The sequence below is a fragment of the Syngnathus leptorhynchus genome, chromosome 12, assembly GCF_054491065.1.
Source record: "Syngnathus leptorhynchus isolate UIUO chromosome 12, UIUO_Slep, whole genome shotgun sequence".
Taxonomy (NCBI): domain Eukaryota; kingdom Metazoa; phylum Chordata; class Actinopteri; order Syngnathiformes; family Syngnathidae; genus Syngnathus; species Syngnathus leptorhynchus.
In genome coordinates this window covers 5,422,594-5,448,702 of record NC_141206.1, presented here as the reverse complement: position 1 = coordinate 5,448,702, position 26,109 = coordinate 5,422,594, and the positions used below count along the sequence as shown (strand labels likewise).

Here is a 26,109-nt window from a genome sequence, read left to right as displayed (position 1 = left end):
TTTATTTGAAACTATACATGAAATGACAACAGTAAACGTCATGACGCAAGTGAGCTTCCGTTCCTGACGTCATCACGCAAGGGGTCCGCAACGTGGAAAACATGGAGGCGATGGAGTGTGTGAGTGTGTATGTAGAGTAAAACTTACCGCTTCATTGTAATTCCTCAGCATTAGAAGCGTGTGCGTTTTCACCCGACACCTGGATAATACACTCTAGTTTTAAATAGAACTGTGGGCGGGTTTATTTTGCTGTCCCACGAGCGAAGAGAGCCCCGGAAGCGACGAAAAGCGTTTGTGACAGGTAAGCTAAGCGCTCAGCTGATGGCGTCTAGCGGCTAGCGTTAGCTGTCATAGTAACAACTCAAATCTGCTAGTTATTCAATCGTATTTAGATTGTCTTTGCCATGTCCCAGTCTCAACGACAGCATCGAGTCAATTAGCTTTATTGCACTTCCTGTATTAGACAAACCTACGTCATGCTAAATAAGGGAATGTCAACTCTATACGGATATTAAGGGATCCTATTGTTGCAACTATATATCATAATTTTTTTATGTACATATGCATGTATGTATTTATTTATAATGGCAAGTGCGGTGACCTAGTGGTTAGCACGTCTGCCACTCTGTTCAGGGGTTCGAAACTCGGCCATCTTGTGTGAAGTTTCCATGTCCCCATGTGCGTGGGTTTCCTCTTACAATACATTCACACACGTTAGGTGAAGTACTCTAAATTGTCCATAAGTGAGTGCGAACGCTTGTTTGTTTGTCTCTGCCCTGCAACTATCAGTTTTATGGTGTAATCCGCGTCTAAGTCACCTTAAATTAACAGAAAAACTCTTAACGAATGTAAATTGTTTTTTGTCTGCATGTAAACTACAATTTACTACTCCTAGCTCTCCTGCCCAAAGTCAGTTTAAGCTACCTGCACATTACAAGACTACACTCTGTTTTGTTTTTTTTCCACCTCATACATTTGGATGTTTTTGCATCCTTATTATCTTGTGCATTGATGCAAAAGAAAATATTGCATGAGTGCCGATTTGAGTTTTAATGTGTGGAATATTTGAAACATATGAGTGGCCTTGGTCACGTTCCGAGCCCTTTTGTCTCCAAAGGTGTTGCCATATGCCCGACGAACAAGCAGTGAGGCAGCACTGAGTCTGGAGATGGGAGCCAACACCAGCCAGCTCAGTGATCTGCCCAACAACCCCAGCCTCAAGGCTCTCGTGGGCACCGAGTCCATATCGGAGAATGACCCCTTCTGGAACCAGCTCATCTCCTTTACTGTCATCAGTCCCACCAGCAGGTACTGGACACCAAAGTCTGGTCTCATGTCTGAAGTCGTTAAGCCCCATCCTGGATCCTCCATAGTACTCCAGGATATTTGCTAAACCGCCCGTCACTTGAGTAATGATTACTTAGGTTTATACAACCTGGTTGTGCATTAAGTAACAGACTAGTTTGTGTTTAGTTCCTTTAACTTTTTTTTTGTATTCTCAAGTGGCACAATTGCGATATGTATCATGGCAGATTGACAAAGTAAAAAAAATGGAGGCCATTAAGGAAAAAAATGTAGTAGACTTGTATGATAATTGTGTATTGTTTTTCTGTTTCAGTGGAGACTCCAAGTTGCTGGAAGAGGCTGTGTTACCGCTGGCCAAGCTCCTCAGTATGGCATCCGTCTTAATAAATTGATCAATATTGCATCAGGCACAATGAAAATTGTATTATGTGCTGAGCCCTGTGTAATGTTTTTTTTTCCTCTGTTTTCAGTTGAAAACAATCCCAGAACAGGAAATCTCGGCGCATTGGTTAAAATCTTCCTGGGACGGACAAAAGAGCTGAAAATCTCCACAGAATGTCAAGAGTGAGTGTGGGAAGCTTTTATGTTCGTCATCACTGTTTCTTGTTAACGTGTCTAAGATGACAGAGTTAATCAAAAGCAGGATGAACAAGCTCTGCGTCATCAACTCGATGTCAGTTAGAATTATTTGATTTGGATGAAAGTATTACCAGACTTATGTTGTGTTTCAGTCCACAAAATGGAGATTTTTTTTGGGATTAAATACGTGACGATGCAAATGCTGATGATTGATTGCAAAAAGTGAATGAAAAGAGTTCATTATTTCATGCTTACTGAACTTTGGTTTTGTCATGTTGCGCAATTTTTGTGTGTGTTATAAATACGTTTACAAAAATCCACGAATGTTCAAAGTTAGAAATTATTTCATTGGCACAAACAGGAATCTATAAGAATAAAGTGGAATGAACCAGAAAATGTACAAACTTGCATTTAATAATGAATAACCATTTTTTTATAAATAACATTTTACCATCCTTATCAAGATCCCAATTGTATTTTAATGTGATTTTATTCCCTCCTCTGCAGTCAACTGTTCATCTGGCAGGCCCACAACGCTCTCTTCATGGTCCGCTGCCTGCTCAAGGTGTTTATCAGGGAGATGAGCGAGCAGGACCTGCACTTGCAGTTTAGCTACCAGGAGAGGGCACCAGGCTCCTGTGGAGGTGAGCGATGTCTGGCAACTCGCCTTCCCATGCATACCCATGCACACGGATGTGGTTTAGGACAGGAAGTTGTTGTCAAGGGGGCATGGAAAGCGAGGAAACAATCTAACATAATAAGTGACTTATTCTGCATTCAGGAAAGCTGGGAAAGTTCTTTGTTGATCACTGTGGTTTATTATGGAATACTCTTAAGTTCGTGATGAGACCGAATAATATTTTGACTTATTCATTTCCATTCTATATTAAGAATAAAAATCCCTTTCCTATTAAAGCAAAATCTCTTAAACTTGCAATATTTAACATGGGAACTTAAGACTCAGCGCTCTCCTGTAAAATGGACTCGTACATACAGGCGACGTCTCTGATGCTACCTTGAAAGCTGGAAAATGTTCAGGTCAACCATTCTGTGTCTGTGGCCTTGTTTCTATACAATGCAGAACAAAGGTGGAAAATGTCAGCTTTTACAGGCAGCATTAAAAAAAAAAAGCGCTTTTAACATCTCTCCTCGTCTCTTCTAGGAGCGAGCCACGAGGACCTCCTCGAGGAGCTCTTATCCAACCTTGTGCACCTGATCGTTGAAGTACCTCTCCTGTAAGTACTTCTAGTTTGTGTGTGTGACTGTAAATGTGTGTGCCATGAATGTAACACACATTTTAAAAAGGTCAAGATGTGCTCAGACTGTTGGAGAAAAAAAAAAAGACCGTTATGGTGACCGGGACACTCACAATGCCCCTACTGTTCCCACGCAGCTATTTAATAATATCACTTGTCTGACATTTTGCAGAACCGACTTTAAAACAGATGAAACATTTGCGACCCTCGTGGAGTATGTCACTTACACAGCCAAGATTCGAACCGGGAATCTCTTGACTGTGAGGCAGATGCAGTACCCATTAAATCACCGTTCTGCCTCGGAAGCACATAGTTGTCCAAAATGTCTTGTTTTGATGGAGGTCCAACTCCTGATTGATTGATTGGAGAAATACCGGTAATTGCTTAAGAGGTGTGTTTGCGTCGAGAGGATTTGTCATAATGGAAGACATCCTTTCCTCCTCTCTGTCCACAGCCATAATTCAATCCTCTGCGCTTACATAAACGCATTGACATTCCAGCATATTATTCATTGTTCCCGGCCTCCAAACTCACCCTGTTCCATTGCGGCCCTCCCCACCCCGTCCCACCCTCTCCACGGCTTTGTGGCTTTCGGCCCGTTTCCTCCTTAGTACGTGCTCGTGGTGCAGATGGAGTCATTCCTTCGTGGTTACACACTTCTCTCGCTTTGATCGTCGCCTTGGAAGAAAACTTGTTTTCTTTTTCTTATTATTGGGGATTAATTTGTACAAGAGAAATGTCACCAGTCGTCATTGTGTTTGCACAGTTTTTCCGTTGATGCCTTTTGACATGACTGGAGAGTCCCAGTTGTTCTTAAGTAAAGCCAAATGATTATCCCTGTTTGTATCTGATTTATTTCTGGGATTTTTACTTCCTCTTATTCCAATTTAAAGAGGTGTCCCGACTGATCTATTCCTATCATAGGCCCCTATTGACAATATCTGATGTTCACGCCATCGTGGTCTTGTGTTGTCTGTGCAGTGATATCACCTACAGCATCCTTTTTGAAGCCGTCACCACCCTACTGGTGTTCTTCTCCTACCAGCTGTTCTGCAAGGACATCCTCAGAGATGGTTTGATCTACCGACATGTCATGCAGGGACGATGGTGAGCTCGCACACGTATTTTCTGGAATACTTTGTCGACACTGAAGAAGTGATGGAAAACAAAATTGGGGGAAAACATTTTTGGCGGTCGCAGCCGTTAATTGGACATTTGTACTGCATCACACCTTCCCTCAAGCTAGAATTGCAAAGTGTCTCCTTTAAGATGTGCAAAAGTTCTCGCTTTTGTTCCCAGAGTTGGCCATCAACATTCTGTTAATGACACCAAGCATTTTGGATCTCGTTCAATCTGTCGTGGGACCGTGGCGGGCCTCTGTCTGCACCTTTGCGCTGCCAGACAATTTCATCACAAACAATGTCTTCATGTGTTATTCCGCTACGGTCTTCAAAACAGGGAAACGTCCAAAGGGCCATCGCCCCGCCGTCTCCGCCATGACCCTTCCCTCGCCGTCTGGGGGACGAGCGCCAAGTCTGAATTTTGAGTGATGACATTCATTCCATTAGTTTCCGACCCAAATTCCTGCTTCTTTTCTGTCCTTGAAACTCACGCGCCCAAGTTATACAAGCAAAAGTCACCCCGAGCACCCAGTGTTGCGCAAAAATATCAATGGACTGTGTACTTTTCCTTTCCCTCCAGTTTGTCACTGACGAGTCGCTTGGTGAAGACTCTGCTCTATAACTTCATCAGGCAAGAAAAATGTCCGCCCCCGGCGACTCACATCTTTGAGCCCAAAGCGGAGGGTGGCCTGCTTTACGGCCTGGCATCTGGTGTGGCAAGTAAGAACACACCCACCAAAAAAAAAAACCCCACCAACATCTGCTTTCACCAAATTGCACACCTTCACTGAGATTTAGTCATCATTTGAATTAGAACATCATTTATTGGCCAGCATTGTTGCGTGCCACATACGTGTCTGTCACGTGCGCCCACGGGTTCCATCTGCAGATAAGCATTCTATGCGCGACAGATTACGTCCGCCGAGGCATCGGCATTCGCTGGCTTGTGCGTGTGTGTCAGTGGCCATGATGATGAGTTATGGTGCCCCGTCCTCTTCCGTAATCCCCCAGAGCCCGTCTGTCTGCAGCCGCCTCCCTTGTACACACACGCACATCAACAAAGACACAGGGCGACTCATACAGCCGCCGCGAGGAGACAGCGCTTGTTTTATGTCTCCCGTCTCGTGAAGCGTGCACATTCCATTTCCATGTGGAAAATGATGTTTGCAACTGCAACAGCGGAACGCTTTTAAAGCAAAAACTCCTAAAGGGTATTTTTTTCCTTTTTTTTTTTCTCACACATTTAGGTCCTGTTTTTATGTGCTGCTGTAGGAGCTTTTCTGAAAAGTCTTTTTCTTTTCTCTACTGCTCTGTATGCATCATGGGAAAATGTGTGTCTTTGAACACACTATCTTCTCATATGTGTGAGATTATCAGAACACAGTGTTGGCATCTTGTTTGACCAGCACCAGAAACATCCTGAGCCTCTGGTCTGTCTTCTTTCATCTTTACTGATGCACTCTAATCTCTAATCAGATCCAATACAATAGCTGCACAAAGAAAAGAGTTCATTCCACCAGTCTAAGATGGTCCAAAACTGCTGAGCATTCATTGCAAGAACTCCCGATTGGAACAAAAAAATCGATGCTACTACCATGAAGAGGTCCCTGGCTGAAATGATCTGGTTGATCAGACTGATGAGTTTCACAGACATGTGACTTGGCTCGATTGAAATGCTGTGGCATGACCTTTAAAAGGCCACTTGAGTTTGAAAAAAAAAACCCCAGAGTTGATCCATTTCTGTAATTCTGCAACAAAGGGGGTCAAACTACTGAAGATTCGGTTTATGCTTGTTTTCAGTCGTTGCTGCTGTGAGTGGCCCAACCAGAGAATACTTCTGATAAATGATAAACATTAAAGCGGGAAAAACAAAAGAAATAATTACATACATATTCAATTCAATTAAATACATTTCTGGGTTTTAAGCAAGCGAGAACAAGCCGAACCTTAGCGCTGAGTCTAAGCTGACCGCATGTGAGGTTCTCCGTTGGAACAATTCCCTAGGTAGGAATTTGGAAGTGCTTTAAACCAGGTTCTTGTTTCGGTGTGCCGGGCTTTGTGTCCGTGTGTGACCTTTTCCATTCCTTGCTTTTCACTTCCCTTTCCTCCTTTATACCCCCGGACTGGGCAACTGGCCACAGGCGAAGCAGTCACAGAGGTTATTTAGGGATAAAAACAAATAGCCAGCGCTAAGGTAGAATAAAGCTCAGTGAATGTGTGTGTGAGTGCAGGAAATGTGGCAGCCTGACTGGCTTGGGTGACACAGTCGGGGCCAGTCACTCTGGTGCCAGTGATTCCTTGAACAAGGCTGCGTCACAGGTTGGCGCCGTCTCTCTTGAGATTTTGTTTTCTCTCAGAAAGTTGCTGTGTATGCACAGCTGTGTGAATGTGAACATTTTTTTTTGCCCTGTGGTGAAGTCATCGAACTTCCTCATCGGACTTACACACGCACATTCACCGACCACTTCAATTTTTGGCCCATAGTTGCAAAAATATAGCAAGAGAAAAGAAAATTCACTATTATGCATGTCAATTTGTCCAAGACCCGATCCAAGTTGGAAATCTGTAGGAAAGAGTAATTACATGATGACTTGCAATTTTGACCAATATAGAATGCAAATATTGCCAAATCGGGTCAAGATGTCCTTTTTCCTCTTGCTTTCATGCAGAGAACACTTTTGTTTCCATGACAACGAGGGGTGGGTGGAGCTAAGGCCCGTTCTTGCCGATATCTGGCGACCCGATCCAACACAGACGTTCACCCCTCTGTGTCCAGACTGCAAATGAACTTGGCTTGCCAACGCCAAATGTGGCTTTTCCATTCCGTGTCCCTTTTAAAGAAAGAAATGTGACAGGCAGATCTTGCAAAATTTAAACACCGCAGCTATAAACAAAAGAACCGGCATTTAGATGCTTTTTACACCCAAGTGTGATATTGGCACTGAAGCGTACCGTGACACACGGGCCTGATCTCACTTCTGTTACGGTTCTGATACCACCTAGTAAAAGGTAGTCTGCTTCATGTCACCCAACATTCCATGTCAGTGTCGTTTTATATATACTGAACACTGACGTTAAAAGGCAGTTTACACAGTCAGCAAAAAAAACAAAAAAAACCCTGCCCTTTTAACCTTCACCACTAGATGGCAACATGTCTACTTGGCTCCAACTATCAGGCTGGCTATCGGAACCCCAACCCAACTGGCTTTACGCTTGCATCATCACAGCTACCCTGTGGCTAGACGTCCAGGAGCCAGAGGGCGGTCATCCGTGTGCCTCGATGCTCATGCTTCTCATGACGCCTGAGCGCACCCGCACTTCACTCGAGAAACTCAACACCCCCACCACCACCAGTACAAAAAAAAATGTCTCCAGTTGCTTCAGTAGTTTTTGTTCTCTGGCGCCGTATGTTGTTTGACATCGCGGGCGGCGCAAAGGGTCAGCGGCGATTCCATTGTGCCCGTTCTGCTCTTGATTGCATCAAGTCTGGCGGCTCATTTCCCTTTGCATTCATTCTCTCATCAAGCGTAAATCAGCCTGACTGTATTATGCAGCAAGCTTGGCACTTGTAATCTATAGATTAGAAAGATATGACAGAATATTAGCCGCACCTTTGATTTATTGCGCAACAGCGCCACAATTTACAGCCTGTTGGCCAGCAAGGCTTACCAAATAAAGCGTCCCTCCTACGAGTGCCACGTTTTACAACTTTATTCCTGAGCTAGGAGCTTTATGACTATTGTGTGTTTGAATTGTCTCAATTCGGTAGGCCTGCCTTACATGATTGGAACCAATATTTCTTGTTTTTGCCACCATCTCTAGTTACTTGATGAATTAATTTCACCCTTGACTAACGTTTTGGATATTCTGCTATGTATGTTCATTTGAGTCCATATTTTTGAGAGAGGTACCACTCACTGTACAGTATTTGTAACGCTCCATTTGAATGTGTTCAGGTGGTTTATGGAGCGTCTTCACTTTGGGCGGAGCTGTCAGCAAAGTTGGGGTGGATCTGGAGCACAACCCCTTACCATTGTCCAACCAGAGCCTTCTGTTATTGCTGGTTCTGGCCAACCTGACTGATGGCCCCGACTGGCCCAACCCTTACCGGCAGGCTATTACCTGCTTCAGGAACACACAAGGTGATGGGAGGGGGGGCAATTTCCAAAGTAAAATGCAGGGACACTTTTTGTATGTTTTATGTTTTTAACAATTTTTTAAATACAGTGTTGGACTGGAAGTAATTAAGGGCATTCATGCAACCGGTATCAGAAGGTGGTGTTCCAATTTCCTTATTTCTGTCTGTCTGACTCGTGCAGACACGTCATCCGTTCCGGTGGAGCAAACACACACGTTCCAGATCAATTTCAACAGCCTGTACACGGCGCTGTGCGAGCAGCAGTGCTCTGACCAGGCCACGTTGCTGCTCTACACGTTGCTCCATCAAAACGCCAACATGAGGACCTACATGCTCTCCAGAACAGACATGGACAATTTGGTAGGTAGCATTTATTTACTCTACTGCAGATGGGGTGCAAACATCTGGCAGCGGGAGGCATTAACACTTAACCTGTGATTTTAAACAGGAGCTTAAATCTTAATAAAAATGACAAAAGTGGAGGCAGACTGGGTGGGTTGGTGTGTAGAACTTTAGATGTGCTGATGATTTGGTTAGCAACAGGAGAAAAGGTAAATTGTTGTTTTTGTATTTTTGCTGTCACTTAGGTCTTGCCCATCTTGGAGATCCTTTACAACGTGGAGGAAAGGAACTCTCACCATGTCTACATGGCGCTCATCATCCTCCTCATCCTCACAGAAGACGATGCCTTCAACCGCTCTGTCCACGAAGTGGTGGGTCGCACGTGCGGTCGCACGCATCCTTGAAGCACGAACTTGTTCACCATGTTTCTCTTCGCTGTCGGCGCAGGTCTTGAAAAATGTCACTTGGTACTCGGAGAGGTCGTTGACCGAGATCTCCCTGGGCAGCTTGCTCATCCTGGTGGTGATCCGCACCATCCAGTTCAACATGACCCGCACGAGGGTAAAGCCCGGGTTCTGTCTGTAAAGAAAAGTCCAAGTACTGATGAAAAAAAAAAAAAAAACCTCACTACGTTCTCCTGTAGGACAAATACCTCCATACCAACTGTCTGGCTGCGCTTGCAAACATGTCCGCCCAATTCCGATGTCTCCACCAGTACGCCGCCCAGCGTATCATCAGGTAGGCTCGATGAATATGATGCAATTAATATTAAAATTAATTTTCTCTTAATTTATAAAACAACTTTCATTTAGAAAACACAACAAATGAATAAAATATAAATACAAATACAATAAAACGCAAATATCCAGAGCAGCCATGTCATTTGAATAATTGATGCTGAGTCAGCACAAAACATCTAGCGCCACTGTGCATTTGCAGGATGTGTGGGTGCTTGCGTGCAGGGAAAGAAGAAAATATAAAATATTTAGTTTGCGCTGCGACTTTGTTCTGCGGATGACATTACGTAACATCCAGAGAAGATTTGTGAGAACACACGCACGCCAAGCTATTCACTTCTGATAGTCAACTTCCGACCGTGCAGGAAACAGCCCCCCCTCCACCCCCACCCCTTGCAGACATACACGCACGCACGCAGCAGCATCCTCTTATCTGTCCTGCTGCATACTCTGTGACTAAGCCTTTTTTTTTTTTTTTTTTGAGAGGAAGAAACCGTCTGCGGACATCCTCAGTCTTGCCGTGGCGTCCAGCTAGTCGCCGCAGTGATAACCACGATAAACTAAATGGACTGTCTGGCTAGATAAAAGGGGATTTCCTGGCCGGAATTTCCAAACGGCCACGCACACACTTAGAACCGTTGACCCCGGCCTCCTTTTGATGGAGTCCCAGAAAAGCACCATGGCGGCCATTGTTTATTTACAAACCATCTCTTGAATTTCTTGCCGACAGCACGCCCAACGCCAGCATTTCCTTTTATTTACTGTTCATCCTCTTTTGCCACAGATAACACGTTCTCCCATTACGCGGTTCCCTCACCGCATTAAATCACTTCCACAGTCTCTCTCTTTCTGTCTCTCGGCACAGTCATTCACTTGGTGCTTTCTTGTCTACACACTTTGGTTGTGAGTCATCAATGCACCAAGCAGCACATTTCCATCCGCCGTAAAAATAACCTTATTGGCATTCATGGGGAAATTGATCTCACCCAACAGGCTGATGAAAATGTGTTTTCCAAACGTGCCATTTTAAATTCCATCTGTATTTGTACCCAAGGAAAATGGAACTGCAACTTGGGTCAGCCACTGGTCTCCACCAAGACCAACCGACCTTAAACGCGGGAATAAAAATAAATGGAACGATACACTATTCAATGCAAATTTACCAATTTTCTTCGCCATTGAGCTGTAAATGTCACACATAATCCCATCACAGTATATAAGAATAGTCAATAATAGTATTTGTGTACAATAGATACCCTGTTTGTGCTTTTGAGCCTATATGTGCACAGAAAGACAACAAAAAGCCTGTTGAGACACAGACACATTGCACAGTGAGGCGTTCTGTCGTTACTTTCGCCCTCATGACTGATGGGTACCACGGAGCGGCCACGTGGAAGTCCGCCCATTTCGCTCGTTTCCATGAGCGACTGTCACACAGTGGGTTATTGTGCACCCGGCTCCCAGCTGGAGCTCGGACATCCTAATGGTACAACAAGTCCAATGGAAGCTCGGACAAAACTGCTCAAATGTCTCGGTTTTATTTAATTAGGGGTGCCTATGAGTATGTGGTATTTTTTTTTTTGGGCCCGGTGCTGACTGATGAACAAGTGAAGCCGCCAAGTTGTCCTCCATTTTAGGGTTTAGCGTAAAGCTGTTAGCATCTTCTTCAAGTGGAAGCATTATGAATCAAAGATCTTGCCGTAACCTTAAGAGTACATATGGGAAAGGAAACAAAATAAATGAATAAATAAATACAAGGCTGCCGTGATTGTGAATGGTATTTGTCATCGCTGCACTCACGCCTTCTGCTTCCTCTTGTGTGTACTTTTGTGTGTCTCCTGCAGTCTATTTGCTTTGCTTTCCAAGAAGCACAACAAGGTGTTGGAACAGGCAACGCAGAGTCTGAGACGCAGACAGGGTGACAACATGGTCTTGCCTGACTATGTGAGTATTACACGCACGTGCTTTGGTACAAATACAGAACCTACACATGAGGAAGGAAAAAAAAAAAAAAAAAAAGAACACATTTGTGCTCAATGCTCTGATATCGTGTCAGCTAACCTATGGCCGTGCTTTGTAGAAGTGTATCGATGCTCACGCACCTCTGCCTTCAGGTTTGTCTGTCTAGGTCTGAGTCTGGCTGTCATATTAGATTTGCATAGTCCTTCTCTTAAGTGTGTTTGTGTGTGTTTGTATGCGACATGTCTGAGGATGCCCTTAGGTGTTGGGGGGGGGGGGGCCATGAGTGCATGTGAGTGCTCCTTCAAGCATACAGCGGCAGTCTGATGAGACCCCCTTTGCAAACACATCAGTGCCCTCATAAAGATTCTATCTAAAATGCAATTATCCAGATATGTTTTGAGGTTTTGCTTCCTTTCCTCCAGGGCTCTGTTTTATGTAAGAGCGTATACTCTCTCTTTATATATATGTATATAATAATAATGTATGAGTAGACATACCTCTCTGTCATGTCAGATAGAGCGGCGTGCATCCGTGCCGACACTAACGGCAGCGACAACAACAAATAACTAGCGGCACTCGGCGGAAGGTCAGACTGTTTACATCGGCACACCGCAGCTTATTATCCAAAGACAGTTGGTCTGTTGCTCAAGGGCACCCAGATGATTTTTTTTTTCTCGATGGTCTTTCATGGGAATCTTAGCACAGTTTTTTTTTTCTTTTTCCTTCTCCCTGTACTTGAATAGCGTGTGACATCCAGTCTGGGTCAGAGAACTGGTCAGCGTCTGTGATAGCGCTGTTGTGCTTGACTTTAGACTATACTAACTCAATGTGACATTGGTTCCCATGTCTGCCGGGGCTCTATAAGTTACATTTTACTCTTATTGACGTTTGCCAGGAAAAAGGGACCGTGATGTATTGTTTACCCACCCACGCGCAGTCACACACTCTTAGTTCAACTTTATCGGCTCTTAATAGTAAACAAGCTGAGTCCAGATGTGTTTTGCCGGAAGGAAATGGAACCTTTCACATTGGCATGCGTTTTCTTGTTGCAAAATTGTAATTTGGAAACTTTTTTTTTTTGTCATGCCACCTGGGTATTTATCATTTGGAATTTACAAATATCACGCGATGTTCTATTTTGAATATGTTGTCACGCGTCTCAAAAAGGCACGCACCAGTTATTCATGTTTATTATCTGCGTATTTACTCTTAAATGTGACTTTACGCCACTATTTGTGTAAGACAAAACAGCATCCAAATAAGTGTGAATTATTTTGTGATAAGCAAGCTTGTTCGCAACCGGTTGAATCTGGGAGGCAATTAATAAATACTGTTTGTAGCAGAGTAGAGCACGTAGCCCCCCGGCTAAGTAGTTGACTCATTAACAATTACATGAAGACATTTGCTTGAAAATAATGGTATAAATATATTGTTTACAACGGAACGAGGAAATTAAATGAGATACGACTACTGCAATTACTCAACACATAGTCTGCGAAAGTACCTGGTTGCTCATTGGTTGAAGCCATTCATCATCGCTCTGACATGAACAGCTTTCACACTGCATCCCCAGTAAATTGGCACCTCCGAGGCGTATGTAGCGCCCAGATTTATCCGTATGTGCCTTTTAGACAGCAAGTAGGACACGGTCGTGTTTGCGCAGCATTTGCAACTTGCCCCCATTTAGATAATTAACCGTTAGGCGATGTCAGCGCAACAGTGTCAGTTTCTTCCAACAGAAAGAGGCGTGTACCTTGAATCTCAGGTGTTCAATTGTGCACTTTGTCGGATTGCTTTTAAGTACAGCGTATAAGGTGAGCTAACATTAGCAGGTGTGTTTCTTTGAGTCATTTCAAGCCATCAACCACACATGTAATGGGAAAGCATCCATATAGAGAAGTCGGCTGTAGGAGAGCGGTTTGCTGCAGTGGGGGAGGAGGGGGTTGGGGTGAGGGGCTGATGGAGACAGGGCATCTGGAAACAATGTCATTTGGCGGAGTCTGGCCCTGCAGAGAGAACTAATGTTTGTTTAATGTGGGATTGCCTGGACATGTAATAGGTTTCTTTACAAGGGAGAGAGACTTGAAGGGGGGAGGTTATGAGACCAAAAAAAAAATAGTGGAGTACAAACATCTGTCGTTTTCCTCCGTCGCCAGTCTTTTCCCTCCATTTTTATTTCTCTTGATGTCGTCTTGTCTCCCCCCCCCCCTTTCCATCCTATATCCTCATCCGCGAACGTGTTGTTTACGCTGCTGTGTCTGGTTAGTGTCAGCCAGGCGAGAGCGACGGGCGATGGGCCCCTTGAAGCCCCCGGGGGACACCCAAAGGCACCCCGGGCTGGCTGAAACCTCCCCCCCCCCCCCCTCCTCCTCCTCCTCCCCCTCCCCCCGTTACCACCACCACCCTCCGTCTCTCTCGGCTTTAGTTTGAATTATTCACAATGACGTGCTGCGAACGTTAAAAGCTGTGATTGTGTGCGCTGTGTTGTATGTCACTGTTTACACTCCCGGGCCAGCGGTCGTGCTAATGGTGCTTCTGTCTGTCTGTTTGTCTGTTTACTGTTATTCTTACTGCCTTTCTGGGAAAAGACACACGCAGACAGCCATACGAAGGAACACGCAGCGAGCCGGCTTCCAGGACCACCCTGTCAGTGTTTACGTGCGGCAGTTGAGTCACAAACTGTGATCTCTTTTTAATAGCCTAGACTAGAGACATTCATCGGCTTCGTAGCGCTGAGGTTCACGTCGAGGGGTAATAGTCCAGCCCAAGGACACATAGCGTAATAAACAAATGACTCTCGCTTCCTCGTCAAGTAATTTGGCACTGGATTTAGTCTTGTTTCCTAGCTACCCACGCTAAGATAGCCTTGAGTCACTTGTGATTGCCAAAAAAAGAATAGGAGCACAATGGGTAGATCCTTGTTCCATAAACTGTCAGCAAAATCCTCAGCCAATTTTCCTTTCTGCAACACTCTCCATTTTGAAAGAAAGAAAGCTTGTTTTTACCTTTTGCTGAATGATCATTGAAACATTATCTTCATACTAATGGCGACGGTTTTTGAAATCATTTAATTCCATTCTATTTCTGACTATGACATTCCCATGTTTTTTTCCAAAACAAACCCCAGGCAGAGAGCTTATGTGTGAAAAGTCGCCTGGCAAAAAAAATGGCGCGATTATGTCTCGGCCGTAGCGGCATAAATGCAGGTCAGACAATGACCTATTTTAAAAAGTCCCCAAAGACATGACAGACAGACAGAAAGAGACAGACAGAGCTGTTGGGGCTGCTAAGTCACTCTGACCTATGCTCATTTTTGTCTGCGTGGTGTGTTTCTTTTTTCTGCTCCATTTGCAGCATCCATCTTTTAATTGTTTTCCCTCCTCCCATTCACAATATGAATCTTCCCCATGTTCATTTGACAAGTACAAGTCACTCTGCCCCTGTTTTTCTCTCATTCCGACATGAGCTGTGATGGGTTGAATTTGTCTCTTTGTTGTTTGGGTTTTTAAACAGTACTTGAGATCTTGACATGAACCCATAATGTGTTTTTGTGCTCATCGACATGCATTTCCCGTGTCTGTCTGACTTCCTGTTCAGTTAGTCACACAGTTGCCATCATCCGTGACATCTCATCAGATCAAACATAAGATTGACTTTTGACAAACGATAACCAGCTTCAATGACTGTAAAGTTCCAAATTCCTTCAAAAATGCTCTGAACAAATACATCGACTAAAAATCTTCTTTTCAAGCGAGTTAAATTGAGAGTCTGTCACCGTGTTCTTTTTGCTTTGTCGGTGCCGCTTCCCGATAGGCTGGTCCGCTTTGTCTGCCTTGCAACAGCCTGCGGTGAGCAGCCAGGGAATCGCTAAGCTACTGGTTTAATGATGCCGGCACCCACTTGAACAGGGAGTTACACGCCCGCTGCCTTTAAGCGCTTCCACACAAGCTAATGCTTGCAGAAAAGCAGTAAAATCGACACGAGTATGATGTTTAGTGGCGCCGCACGACCCGTGATCGACCTTGTCAGACGTATAGCGGAGGTCATACGTACCTGCACACACACACACACACACACACACACACGCACACTTTTGTGCTTGTCGGGGAGACTCTCAGCAAGCCTCCTGTCATTTTTGTGCAAATAGGGCAGAATAATGATACAGCTCACGTCCGAGCCCTGTGTTCCTGGGTGTGGGGAGGCATTAAATAGCAGCAGGAGCGGTTTGTGACTCAACATCGCGGAGAGGCGAGGCAAGGAAGTCGCACACAAACATACACAGCAGGCGTGTGTGTGTGAGGTGTTTTTATTTTAGGCTGTCTGGGGGGGATTCAAATTTTTTGGGGGGGGAAACAAGCACAAAAGCGAGGAGCACCAAGAAATGAGGAGTTAAGATATTTAAATCCTGTCTGGGTTTCAGGCAGACCTCTTAATCTCATCCACTTGACACACACACACACACACGCACACACATGCACACATGGGGCCAGGCAGACGTCTAGCTAGCCTATTTTCCTGTGACCTGAATTCCCTAGCGTGGCTTTTTTTTTTTTTTCCTTGCCCGGCCAATCTCATTAAGCCGCCGCAAGAGAACAAAACACACTCGCCACCTCAATCCTACCCCTCATCCGCTTCTCCATTTTAGTCCTCGCTACCTCGTTCTTCTCGACTGTCTCCCGTTTCAGCTCCCCTTGGTTCTTTCTAATTATGGGCCGCCACTGCGGACCGAAGCCGGGCTGCGTAGTCAAGCCCCGAGCGCTTCCTTCTTTGCTTCCAGACGCACGATCAATCCTCATTATCTCTGGCTGCCCTTGTATTGCGCTCACCTCCTCGCGTCTGCCGCTGAACGCTGCCGCGCCTGCCCTGGGCGTCCTCCAGCCTGCTGGAAATCAATGCGTCGCACTCTACGTATAGATATTTAACATCTTCCCACTTGGGCTTCTGTGTTCTTCCAGTAACATTATTTTCAAGAGGCCCCAACCATTTGAAAACTGCTAGCAAAATTGGAACAATCAAAATAGGCAACAAGGCAAGAATTTGAGAAGAGTTTTTCCACAGCACTGTACAACCCCTATACACACTAAACATAGCTAGTTTGTTACCATGAATACGGAGCGTGGGAACCACCCTCATCATGGCGGGATCTTAGTCTACAATGCTATCATCGCACCATTGAATAGCTGCGCACGCAGGCGGCAAATGTTATCTCGTCTCGTCTTGGCGGCGGTCTTCTGGGGCGTTGACGCGTGATCAACACGACCAGATGAACAGACATGTTTTCCATGAAGGGCAGATGGATTGATTTGAATGCATGTACTATTTTTATCATACTGTAGCGTACATAGTCCCAGCCCGAAATAATCATTTTGTGGTACTTTTTGTAGAGTCAGGCAAATAAGAATGTTTTTTTTTTTTTTTTTTAGTCCAATCAAACTAATTAATGTTCCAATTGGTTACGGAAGGGTGGCTGCCTCAGGCTGGGCTTTACACCGAAACATATTAAGTTATTGATTAACCATGTAAAGAAGAAAAAAAAAAAGCAGCAGCAGGTGGTGGTTTGGAATATTAAACAGTCTTTGAAAATAGATTAGTTTTTGTAATGTGAAAACGGAGTTTAAATCAATAAAAAAGGACTATATAGGAGAAACATTAAGAACTGCAGCAGAATGGAACAAATGAGTGGTATAGCTCCCTAGAACATAAACATGGACGCCCACAACATTGTGGCGTGACCACTCGTCAGAGTTCCCTGGAATGGTAAACGTCTCGGCATGCAGTTTAGGCAGTTGTTTTGGTTTATAGGCGTGTTCAAATGGGCTCAGCACGTCTGTGTGTGAAAGACATTTGTGCCTACGATTATCTTTTTTTTTTTTTTTTTTCCCTGCTGGTAGGCTGGTTGATTTTTTATTTATTATTTTTTTTAATGAATTGTAATACTTTCCACCTAGCTTAGCCTATGAAATCATTTTTACAGCTTCCGCTTAGCTTTTATTCTTTTCCCATTTGACCCCCAAAAGTACACTCATTAATCTCTCTGGAAGAAATCATTTAAAGACACCATTCTATGTGAAACCAGTGTTGTGGGAAGCCAATTAACCTTTTATGTCGTCCTCCTCCGTCTTCCCCCTCAGGCTCAGGACTTGAATGTGATCGAGGAAGTGATCCGCATGATGTTGGAGATCATCAACTCTTGCCTCTGCAACTCACTGCACCACAACCCCAACCTGGTGTACGCGCTGCTCTACAAGCGGGAGCTCTTTGAGCAGTTCAGGACACACCCGTCCTTCCAAGACATCATGCAAAATCTGGACACGGTCAGTATCCCGTCTGTGTATGGTGAACCATTTCTGCAATTTTCACGCAATAAAAGAAAAATAAAACAAATTAAGGCTTCTAACACAATTTATCCAGAGATCTCAATAAATATGGAGGACATTGACCCGTTGGGGGGAAAAGAAAATGCATTATACTTAACCCTCCAGGTCCTCTGGTTTGACTTTTTTTTTCTTTCTTTTCTTTTAATAGAATTTGCATCGTGTTACCACATTTTTCAAAGGATGAATGTCGAGCAGGTCATATTGACCCGTGAATGTGAAACGAGCACAGTAGGACGGTTCTTCATAATTTTTTTAAGCCTCTCCACACAGGAAGGGCTGGTACTGAATACTACTTAATCCTCCTATTATGCTGCTGGTCAAATTATTCTGGCTTTTCTTGAGGTGACCTACCATCTTTTTTATTTTTTATTTTTTTTGCGACGACTTTGTCCAAAAGTAATGCCTAATTTTCCTTCGTTAATTTACAATATTTCTATTTATTTATTAATACAGTTGTCCGTTTCAAGTTGTTTCAGCCACAACAGTTTTTTTTTTTTCCTCATGCATATGAAAAAAAGTCACATTATATGTCCAAATAATGTTTTTCCCCTATAACAGGAGGGTTGTGCAGTATTGATAAATGAATCACTCTTGCTCTTGGGTTGACAGAAAAAGTGTCAGATATTTATTAATCAGATGGTAGGGGCAAACCAAAGCTGTCACTCACAGTTTTATGAGTCAAGTACAAAAAGGAAAAGGAAGCTGAGCAGTCTCCCATGTGCGTGTGTTTGTGCGATTGGCGGGGTTGCTGCATAGTACATGGCCATAGGCACCGCAGTTATCCATAAGTATGAGGAAGCATGCTTGCTGGAATCCCTCGGTTAAGTCAGCTTCCTCGAGGCGATTCTCCAAAGTCTTCCCCCCCTCTCTGCCTGCAAATCTGCGTGCATATGTGATGCTGGGTTGAGGGAACTGCTCCTCTAAATTAACCCCATATGGGAGGCCTTCAGAACTGATGAGGAGATTAGTATTTTGCTGCAGACGCACAGAATGCTCTTGTGGGTTCCGCTTGTAAGAGAAGAAACGCTGCATGTGCATGTGTTTAGTGCTATCAGTTTGCCCAAAATATGTTATTTTTTGGGGGTGAGCGGGGTATTAAAAATACTTGGTAAAGCAGAGATTTTTAATTATCGGATATCATACATATCTCCAGGGGAGAATGTAGCGCAGCGCTGCAAACATCAAGCGCAGTGTGCGCTTGATGTCTTGTTTGGGCTGAAACCCGCCAGGCATCGCATAACGCAGAGATGAGTTAATTCCAGGTTGGTGAGTGTGGAATCCCAAAATGCTTGACACGGACTTGAGCTAATAATGTGCAAATGATTGGGGTTATGCACATTATGCAGCTGGGAGTTACATCCGTCCCGTGTTGTTTTTTTATTTTTTTATAAATTAATATATTATTTATTTATTTTATTTTGATTTCAATTTTATTGTTTTTTTTTGGGGGTTTTATAAATATAAGGTGATGATGTGACATGAGCTGGTCAGAAGCTGAGACGTTTGTTTCTGAAGTGTGTGTGTGGCTCGAGCATGATCCTTATTATTTTAAGTAGTGCCCGTGCAGTTAATAAATCTCTGATAGCAACATTTTAACCCTGGACCCAATTTCCCAAGCGTAAAAACAAAACAAAATGGCAGTTGCATTTTAAGCATTCATAGAAAAAACGTCTGGCAGCGTTACAATGTCACTTTTTTTTTTTCTTTAACAAGGCTACACGCGTTTCCACCGATGTTTCTCCATCCGCATCAGTGATGATGTCCAACCTTGCTGTTAAAGCTCCATCAACCGACATCAGACAAGCTCGATGGACGAGAAAAGACCACTTTGTTGCGTGCTTCCATAAGCATCATTAAAGCTCCATATTGCACTTGGCGTCATCATATAGGCGCTCTACTGCTGCGGGCCCGACGCGACGATGCTAGGATTAGACCAAACCAGGGCTGGCAATTGATATTAAGCTTCAATGAGATAAGCATGAAACGAGCGCCTGTGTGTCGCAAAGGAAAAAAAAAAGCAAAGAGCTTTGTTGTTGCTGTGAAAGGCGCCGACCGTGTTCATTATCCAGCTTTTTACAGCCCATGCAAGCACAGAGTGTTTGTTACATGTCAGCTCACACCACACAGAACATGTATGATGAAAACACTTTTGTTTACATCAACTTTTTCTTTGCCACCTTTGTTGTTAGGTGATCGCCTTCTTCAGCCAGCGCTTAGAGCAGGCCGGCAGTGATCTGTCAGTGGAGAGGGTCCAGGAGGTGATCATGAAAGGAGCCCAGGCCCTGCCTATAGACAGGCTGAAGGTAAGACAGGGCGCCCGAAAGCAACTCGTAATCAAGATTCATGCGTTGGGACCGCCGGGGCGACTCGCTGCTATCAAGTTGTGTGCACAGGTGGGAAAGGAATTGCGGCAGGGGAGAACTGGGAATAAGATGGAAAGAGCCATTGGGACATGTGACAAAAGGCCAAACCCCATTCTCATTAGCCGTAACGCTCATCTTCCCTCCATCCCTGCTGACCGGCTCCATGCGAACATATAATGACATTTCAAGGAGATGGGACGTGGGCCGGGGGCACTTTGTCACGGGCACATACGAATCGGTAGGGGTGGGGGCGGATATAAATCTGCCACAACGCCTCGTTACCCAACACTCCCAGCACTCCTACCGGGGTTTGCGAACCTCTGCCCCTTCCGGAGCTCCGCCATTAATCAGCGAGGAAATATGTATCCAGTCTTTCCCCAGCTCGGCTCCTCCTCGCCGCCGCCGCCGAAGCTCTTAATTGCGTGTTTCATCATGTGTTCTGTGTTTTATACCGGGCGCGGGGCATTTGTCTTGCCAGAATTTGGAAGATGGATAGATAGCACGCCGGCCTTGCCATCGCCACCGCCGCGCGAGGCCGTCAAACCGGGCCAACGTTGAGACCTGATTGTCTGAGGTGTCTCAAACATTGATACTGCGGCGGCGAGATTTCATTCCATTGATGAGTGGCCGGTGTTGACCTTCAACCGGCCAACGGTAGCAAGATGAAAGTAGTCCAATCAATGCGTCCTCTTTAGCGTGAACGTCGTCGCATCGCCCTCATCCTTTTGAGGACGCCGTGAAGTGAAGAGAAAATGTGGACTATCATTATTCGATGGTGTCGTGCGGCAAACAAAGTGCCGTCTCGCCCACACCTGACGCACGCCATTGCCCGATGAGCTCATTGGGCTACTCAGCCCTCGGCGTGAAAATCCATAGGCTGGATTAATGTCGTGTGGAATCATCAATGAATTGGTAATTACTGCTAAAAGCTCTTGGCAGTGAATGCGCCGGGGAATGCTGACGAGGTAGCCGTGAAGGATAATCATTAAAAGTCGGTCAAATATCGTTGACTTTGAGGCTTCCTCACTTGTTTCTGTGAACTTATTCGGGCCCGAGTTTGCCATTTGACTTTGATAAGCGGCGACAACTTTGCTTTTGCAAAAGTAATGATTAATGTTCCTACCTCAGATAGTGTCAATACACGAATTTTTAATGTTGGTCAAATGAAATTCATACTCGTCTAGGAACCTTAAGAACATTCTTGTGTCTTGACCTAATGAATTAATCTCTCGTAGACATCAGTATGGCATCCAAACAGAAGATTCTGAGTCTTGTTGGCAACGTGACCAAAGATTTTTTTTTCTTTATTTATCTTTCTGCCCGTTGAAAGATTAGGAAGAAGTTTATTTTTCTACTTGCCTGTTGTGTAGATACAGGAAACAACCTTAAATGCATTGGACTTTCAACACCGACTTGTCATGGTGTTCCCCAAAGGCATTTCAGTGACATTAATGGTTTTTGTTCAGATTGCTCACCGACAAAACAAACTGTCAGGGGAAAACTGTTGACAGAAGACGACAAGACGCCTATTTGCTTAGTGCATGCCAAAAAAAAAAAAAAGCCACATGCTAAGTCTGTCCAAACTGAAAGAAAGGGTTAAAAGGCAACAGTGTCGGGGACGACCGTTGTTTGTGGGTGGGTGGGTGTGTGTTGTTTCAGCGACTCTCATGGGCAGCGCCTGTGGAATGTGTTGTTTAGGCCGACCGAAATCTGCCTTATTGAGCGGCGATAACCCACAGACTCTCTGGCTCCTGAGGATGGGGAGGAGGGAGGGGGGCGCTAGTTAGCTTTGCCGCTTTTGCTCAGTACCTGGGCCAGTGTAGGACAGCGACCTTCTTTGGTCAACAGCAATGAGCCACAAATAACTTTATTGTAGGATTTATAGATCAGGGATAATTGACATTCACTCTAAGACAGGACCACTAAACTTTGGGTCTGCAGTTTCTTTTTATTAGGTTTGCTGAAATGCTCCCACAGGGGGAAAGGAAAGGAAGCGAAGGGAACACAGCGTCTCCCCAGTGCAGACATGAGGCCAGCCAGCCAGTCTTGTGTCCAGAGGCGAGGGCACGACCCGCCAGGACCCACAACTGACTGATAGGAACTCAGGCCAAGTGTCGAGATTGCCGGGAAGCCGCAGATATATTAAGAAGAGAAGGCGCTGCGCAGACAGTCCGGGCGCTGAGATAATGTTCCGACTGTAACCCGGAGGCAACATTCTTGTGTTGAGATCATGTACGTGGCCATTTTGTTCGTCTCAATGGGAAAAAAATTGCAGCCGTGCACCACAATGGTTGCCATGACAGCTTATGATTTGGTGCTTATCGAAATTAGCGTCGTTCAGATGATTTCTTTTTATGCAAGCGGATGAAAGCGCAGTTAATGGACGCTTTCGGTCATCTGTTGAGGTGAAATCTTAATAAATGCCAAGGTTTAATGATATGACCTCAATTGTGCACACGAAAGCATAGCTACAATGTGAAAAGGCAAATCCAAGGTGTCTCGCTCGGTCCATCCACCGAGCAATAATGGCCGGCCTCCGTCAAGCACGCAGGCAGAAAAACACAAAACGCAGCAAGCAGCAGGTAGATAGATAGAGCAAGGGCATCAATTATACAGGAGCGCCTCATTCTCGTCTGCTGTCTGCACACATGAAAGGCACAATTGAGCTCTCCCCGTCCCTGCTATCGCTATCATAATGACCCAGACACCAGGGCTAGCGGGGTCACAGGCCATATGCCAGAAACCCAAGCACCCCACTCCCTCCCACTCACGTTCTGTTGACAATGCAAGCTCGCTATTATCCGACCAGTATTGGTGTGTCGACAACTGTCTCGTAGACACCAGCTCATCAAATGTTCAACATCAGCGTTAGCCTGAAAAACCACTATTCTGCTGACGTTTTTTTTTATTCTTTTAGTTAATTTAGTTGGTTTTTTTCAATTTCAGCCATAATCACCATGACATTACAGACCGCACCAAGTGCTGTACGCTTATGAGGTCATAGATATAATTGAAGCGTTAACAAGGATGGCACTCACTCGACTTTGTGTGAGTGTGTATATATGTGTGCGCGCGCACGCACACACACACACACACCCGACGTACATTTATTGACACACCTGAGCCAGTGTTGTCTGTCGTCTGGACCGCCATGTAAACAATACAGTACAACAATGCGCGTGTGTGTGTCTATGAACAAGTGTGGTCCACGCAAGTCGAGAGCAGCGGGAGTCTGACTGTTGTTAGCGAGTAATCATGTAACTCGGCACCTCGCCGCCGCCGCAGGCTCAAACAATAAGGTCAAACCGTTGTGCAAAATGACACCGCTCCATGCTTGGTTTCATTTTATTACACTCCCCGATGGTGTTTACTCGTTATGAGCACAGGTCAGGCGCACGGAGCAAAGATGTTTCCTCTTATTTCCCTGGTGGATGAGCCACCACGCCGACGCTTTTATTTGGCAAACAGTAGCCGTCAATGCGACCGGGTCAAAAGGCGAGGTGGCCGCATTAGTTAAAAGGTCATCCCTCGGACCCGAGAGTTGATCCGTGCCCTGCGGGAAGCTGTAAGCAATTGAACCTTGGAGTCAGGTGGAATTACATCTGCCGCTACTGTAGTTGCTCATGAAGAGTGATCACTGAGTGAAAATCTACCTGGGCCAAACAGGTTACCTTGCAATGCAGGAGTGTCTGGAGAATCAATATGACACACACACACACACACACACACACACACACACACACACACACACACACACACACACACACACACACACACACACACACACACACACACACACACACACACACACACACACACACACACACACACACACACACACACACACACACACACACACACACACACACACACACACACACACACACACACACACACACACACACACACACACACACACACACACACACACACACACACACACACACACACACACACACACACACACACACACACACACACACACACACACACACACACACACACACACACACACACACACACACACACACACACACACACACACACACACACACACACACACACACACACACACACACACACACACACACACACACACACACACACACACACACACACACACACACACACACACACACACACACACACACACACACACACACACACACACACACACACACACACACACACACACACACACACACACACACACACACACACACACACACACACACACACACACACACACACACACACACACACACACACACACACACACACACACACACACACACACACACACACACACACACACACACACACACACACACACACACACACACACACTATGTATTAAAGTGACGATCAAGGTATTCAGTCATGTTTTTGTTTCAGAATTACTTTGAAAAAGGGCGATTTTTCCTCCTTGCTAATTCCACTAATTCCTTTTCCAATCATCACTCTCATTGTCTAGAAGTTTCCGGAGCTGAAGTTCAAATATGTGGAGGAGGACCAGCCCGAGGACTTCTTCATCCCGTACGTGTGGTCGCTGGTCTTCAATTCAGGCGTGGGCCTCCACTGGTCCCCGCATGGCATCGAGCTCTTCAGCATGGACTCTGGTTGAGGCTTGAGTGTCTGTCCCAGTATAGACTGGCACTTTGTGCAAGTGTGTGTGTGTGTGTTGCTTTTTATAGGACGCTGCTTTGGAAAGTGCCTCGAACTTGCTCTGCAGCGGCCTCACAGCACAACCTCATTTATTGTAAACCAAAACAAGTCCTCTGGCTTCTCCGCTGGGAATCTTCTTGGGGGGATTGACCTGCTTCCACAACGCATGTAATGCTGAAGCTCCCCATTGTTGGGGGGGGGGCATTACAGAGACCAGCGACAGACAATAATCTTGATGGTTGTGGCTTCTGGAAGAAAACAAAGTTGATTAAAACACACAGAGGACTTACCACATAGATTAATTTATTTACAGATGCACTGGCATTTCATGAATATGCAGTCAAATGCTCACTTGTAATGATAAGTTCACTTTAGGGGCATTGGGGCCACACTGAACAAGAAAAATGACATGAATGATTTCAAGATCAGTCAAATCATGATTTTTGTAAAACACTGGGTGAATTTGTTTGGTGAATCCAGTGTTGGCCATCATGGACAAAGAGTTCGCCGTAAATAGTACAAACCTGTAATCGAATCGCCACCATAATAAAAAATTTTGTAATTATCGAGATGCTATATGATGGCAACAAAGGAGCACTGAATGAACTCAATTCCAGATTATTACAAGAATAAAGTCTAAATATTATGATAGAATTAGAAAGACAGAAGATGTTAATTTAATGAAAATCAACTTTTTTGAGGACATATCAGTGTTGATGGAGCTGACAGAGCGTTACATTCTTGAAATGTTACAATCTTTGTTCAAAAATATTTTATTTTGGCCTATTTTGTTTAAGAATAAGTTACATGGAATACACTTACAATTGATAATGACCAAAATTACAAAGTACTTATCCCCATAACGTGACATTTGAAAAACATTGACTTTTTTTTCTTGAAAATATTCTACATTATTTTTATATATAATAGTGTCATATTTCTTTGACTTTCCCTGTTAATGTTTTTTTTTTTTTGCCTTTTCAGTGTGCCCCTAATACTATTCTGTCCAAATTCATTTGGTCTATAAAAATAGGAATTTAATAACTCATCCAAATGAAGGTAAGGCAAGTGTTTCAACCTCCAATTTTATTATGTCTCTATATGCATGTCAAGCTTTTGCATTGAATTATTTATTTCATTTTCTAATATAACTGGGCCACTCTAAAGGTGTGAAAAAAAACATTACTATAGATACACAATAAAAGCATAGAAACAGAAGCATTTTACTTTTCCAGGAGGAGCTTGAATAAAAATATTGTATGAA

The 26,109-nt window shown here is 44.5% G+C and overlaps 2 protein-coding genes across 5 annotated transcripts in view; one reads left to right on the top strand and one right to left on the bottom strand.

Annotated features, from left to right (window-relative positions):
* rad1 (RAD1 homolog (S. pombe)) overlaps positions 1–373 on the bottom strand; it is a 3,810-nt gene extending 3,437 nt beyond the window's left edge. The window contains exon 1 of the mRNA XM_085925366.1: positions 148–373. The gene's annotated coding sequence lies outside the window, so the exon portion shown is untranslated. The remainder of the gene's footprint in view (positions 1–147) is intronic.
* Positions 36–26,109, top strand: dym (dymeclin). Of its 4 annotated transcripts, none has more exons than XM_085925358.1 (17): positions 36–301; positions 1,118–1,308; positions 1,619–1,671; positions 1,776–1,869; positions 2,392–2,528; positions 3,047–3,119; positions 4,122–4,247; positions 4,842–4,981; positions 8,218–8,403; positions 8,581–8,759; positions 8,987–9,112; positions 9,189–9,302; positions 9,385–9,479; positions 11,323–11,422; positions 17,572–17,754; positions 20,007–20,120; positions 24,655–26,109. In XM_085925358.1, exons 2-17 carry the CDS (start codon positions 1,169–1,171, stop codon positions 24,802–24,804), a joined length of 2,010 nt encoding a protein of 669 aa, XP_085781484.1. In that variant the 5' UTR covers positions 36–301; positions 1,118–1,168; the 3' UTR covers positions 24,805–26,109. The 4 variants fall into 4 exon arrangements, with proteins under 4 accessions (XP_085781484.1, XP_085781486.1, XP_085781483.1 ...); XM_085925360.1 differs by lacking the exon at positions 24,655–26,109 and adding an exon at positions 20,659–21,787 and having other exon boundaries at positions 66–119; XM_085925357.1 differs by having other exon boundaries at positions 67–119.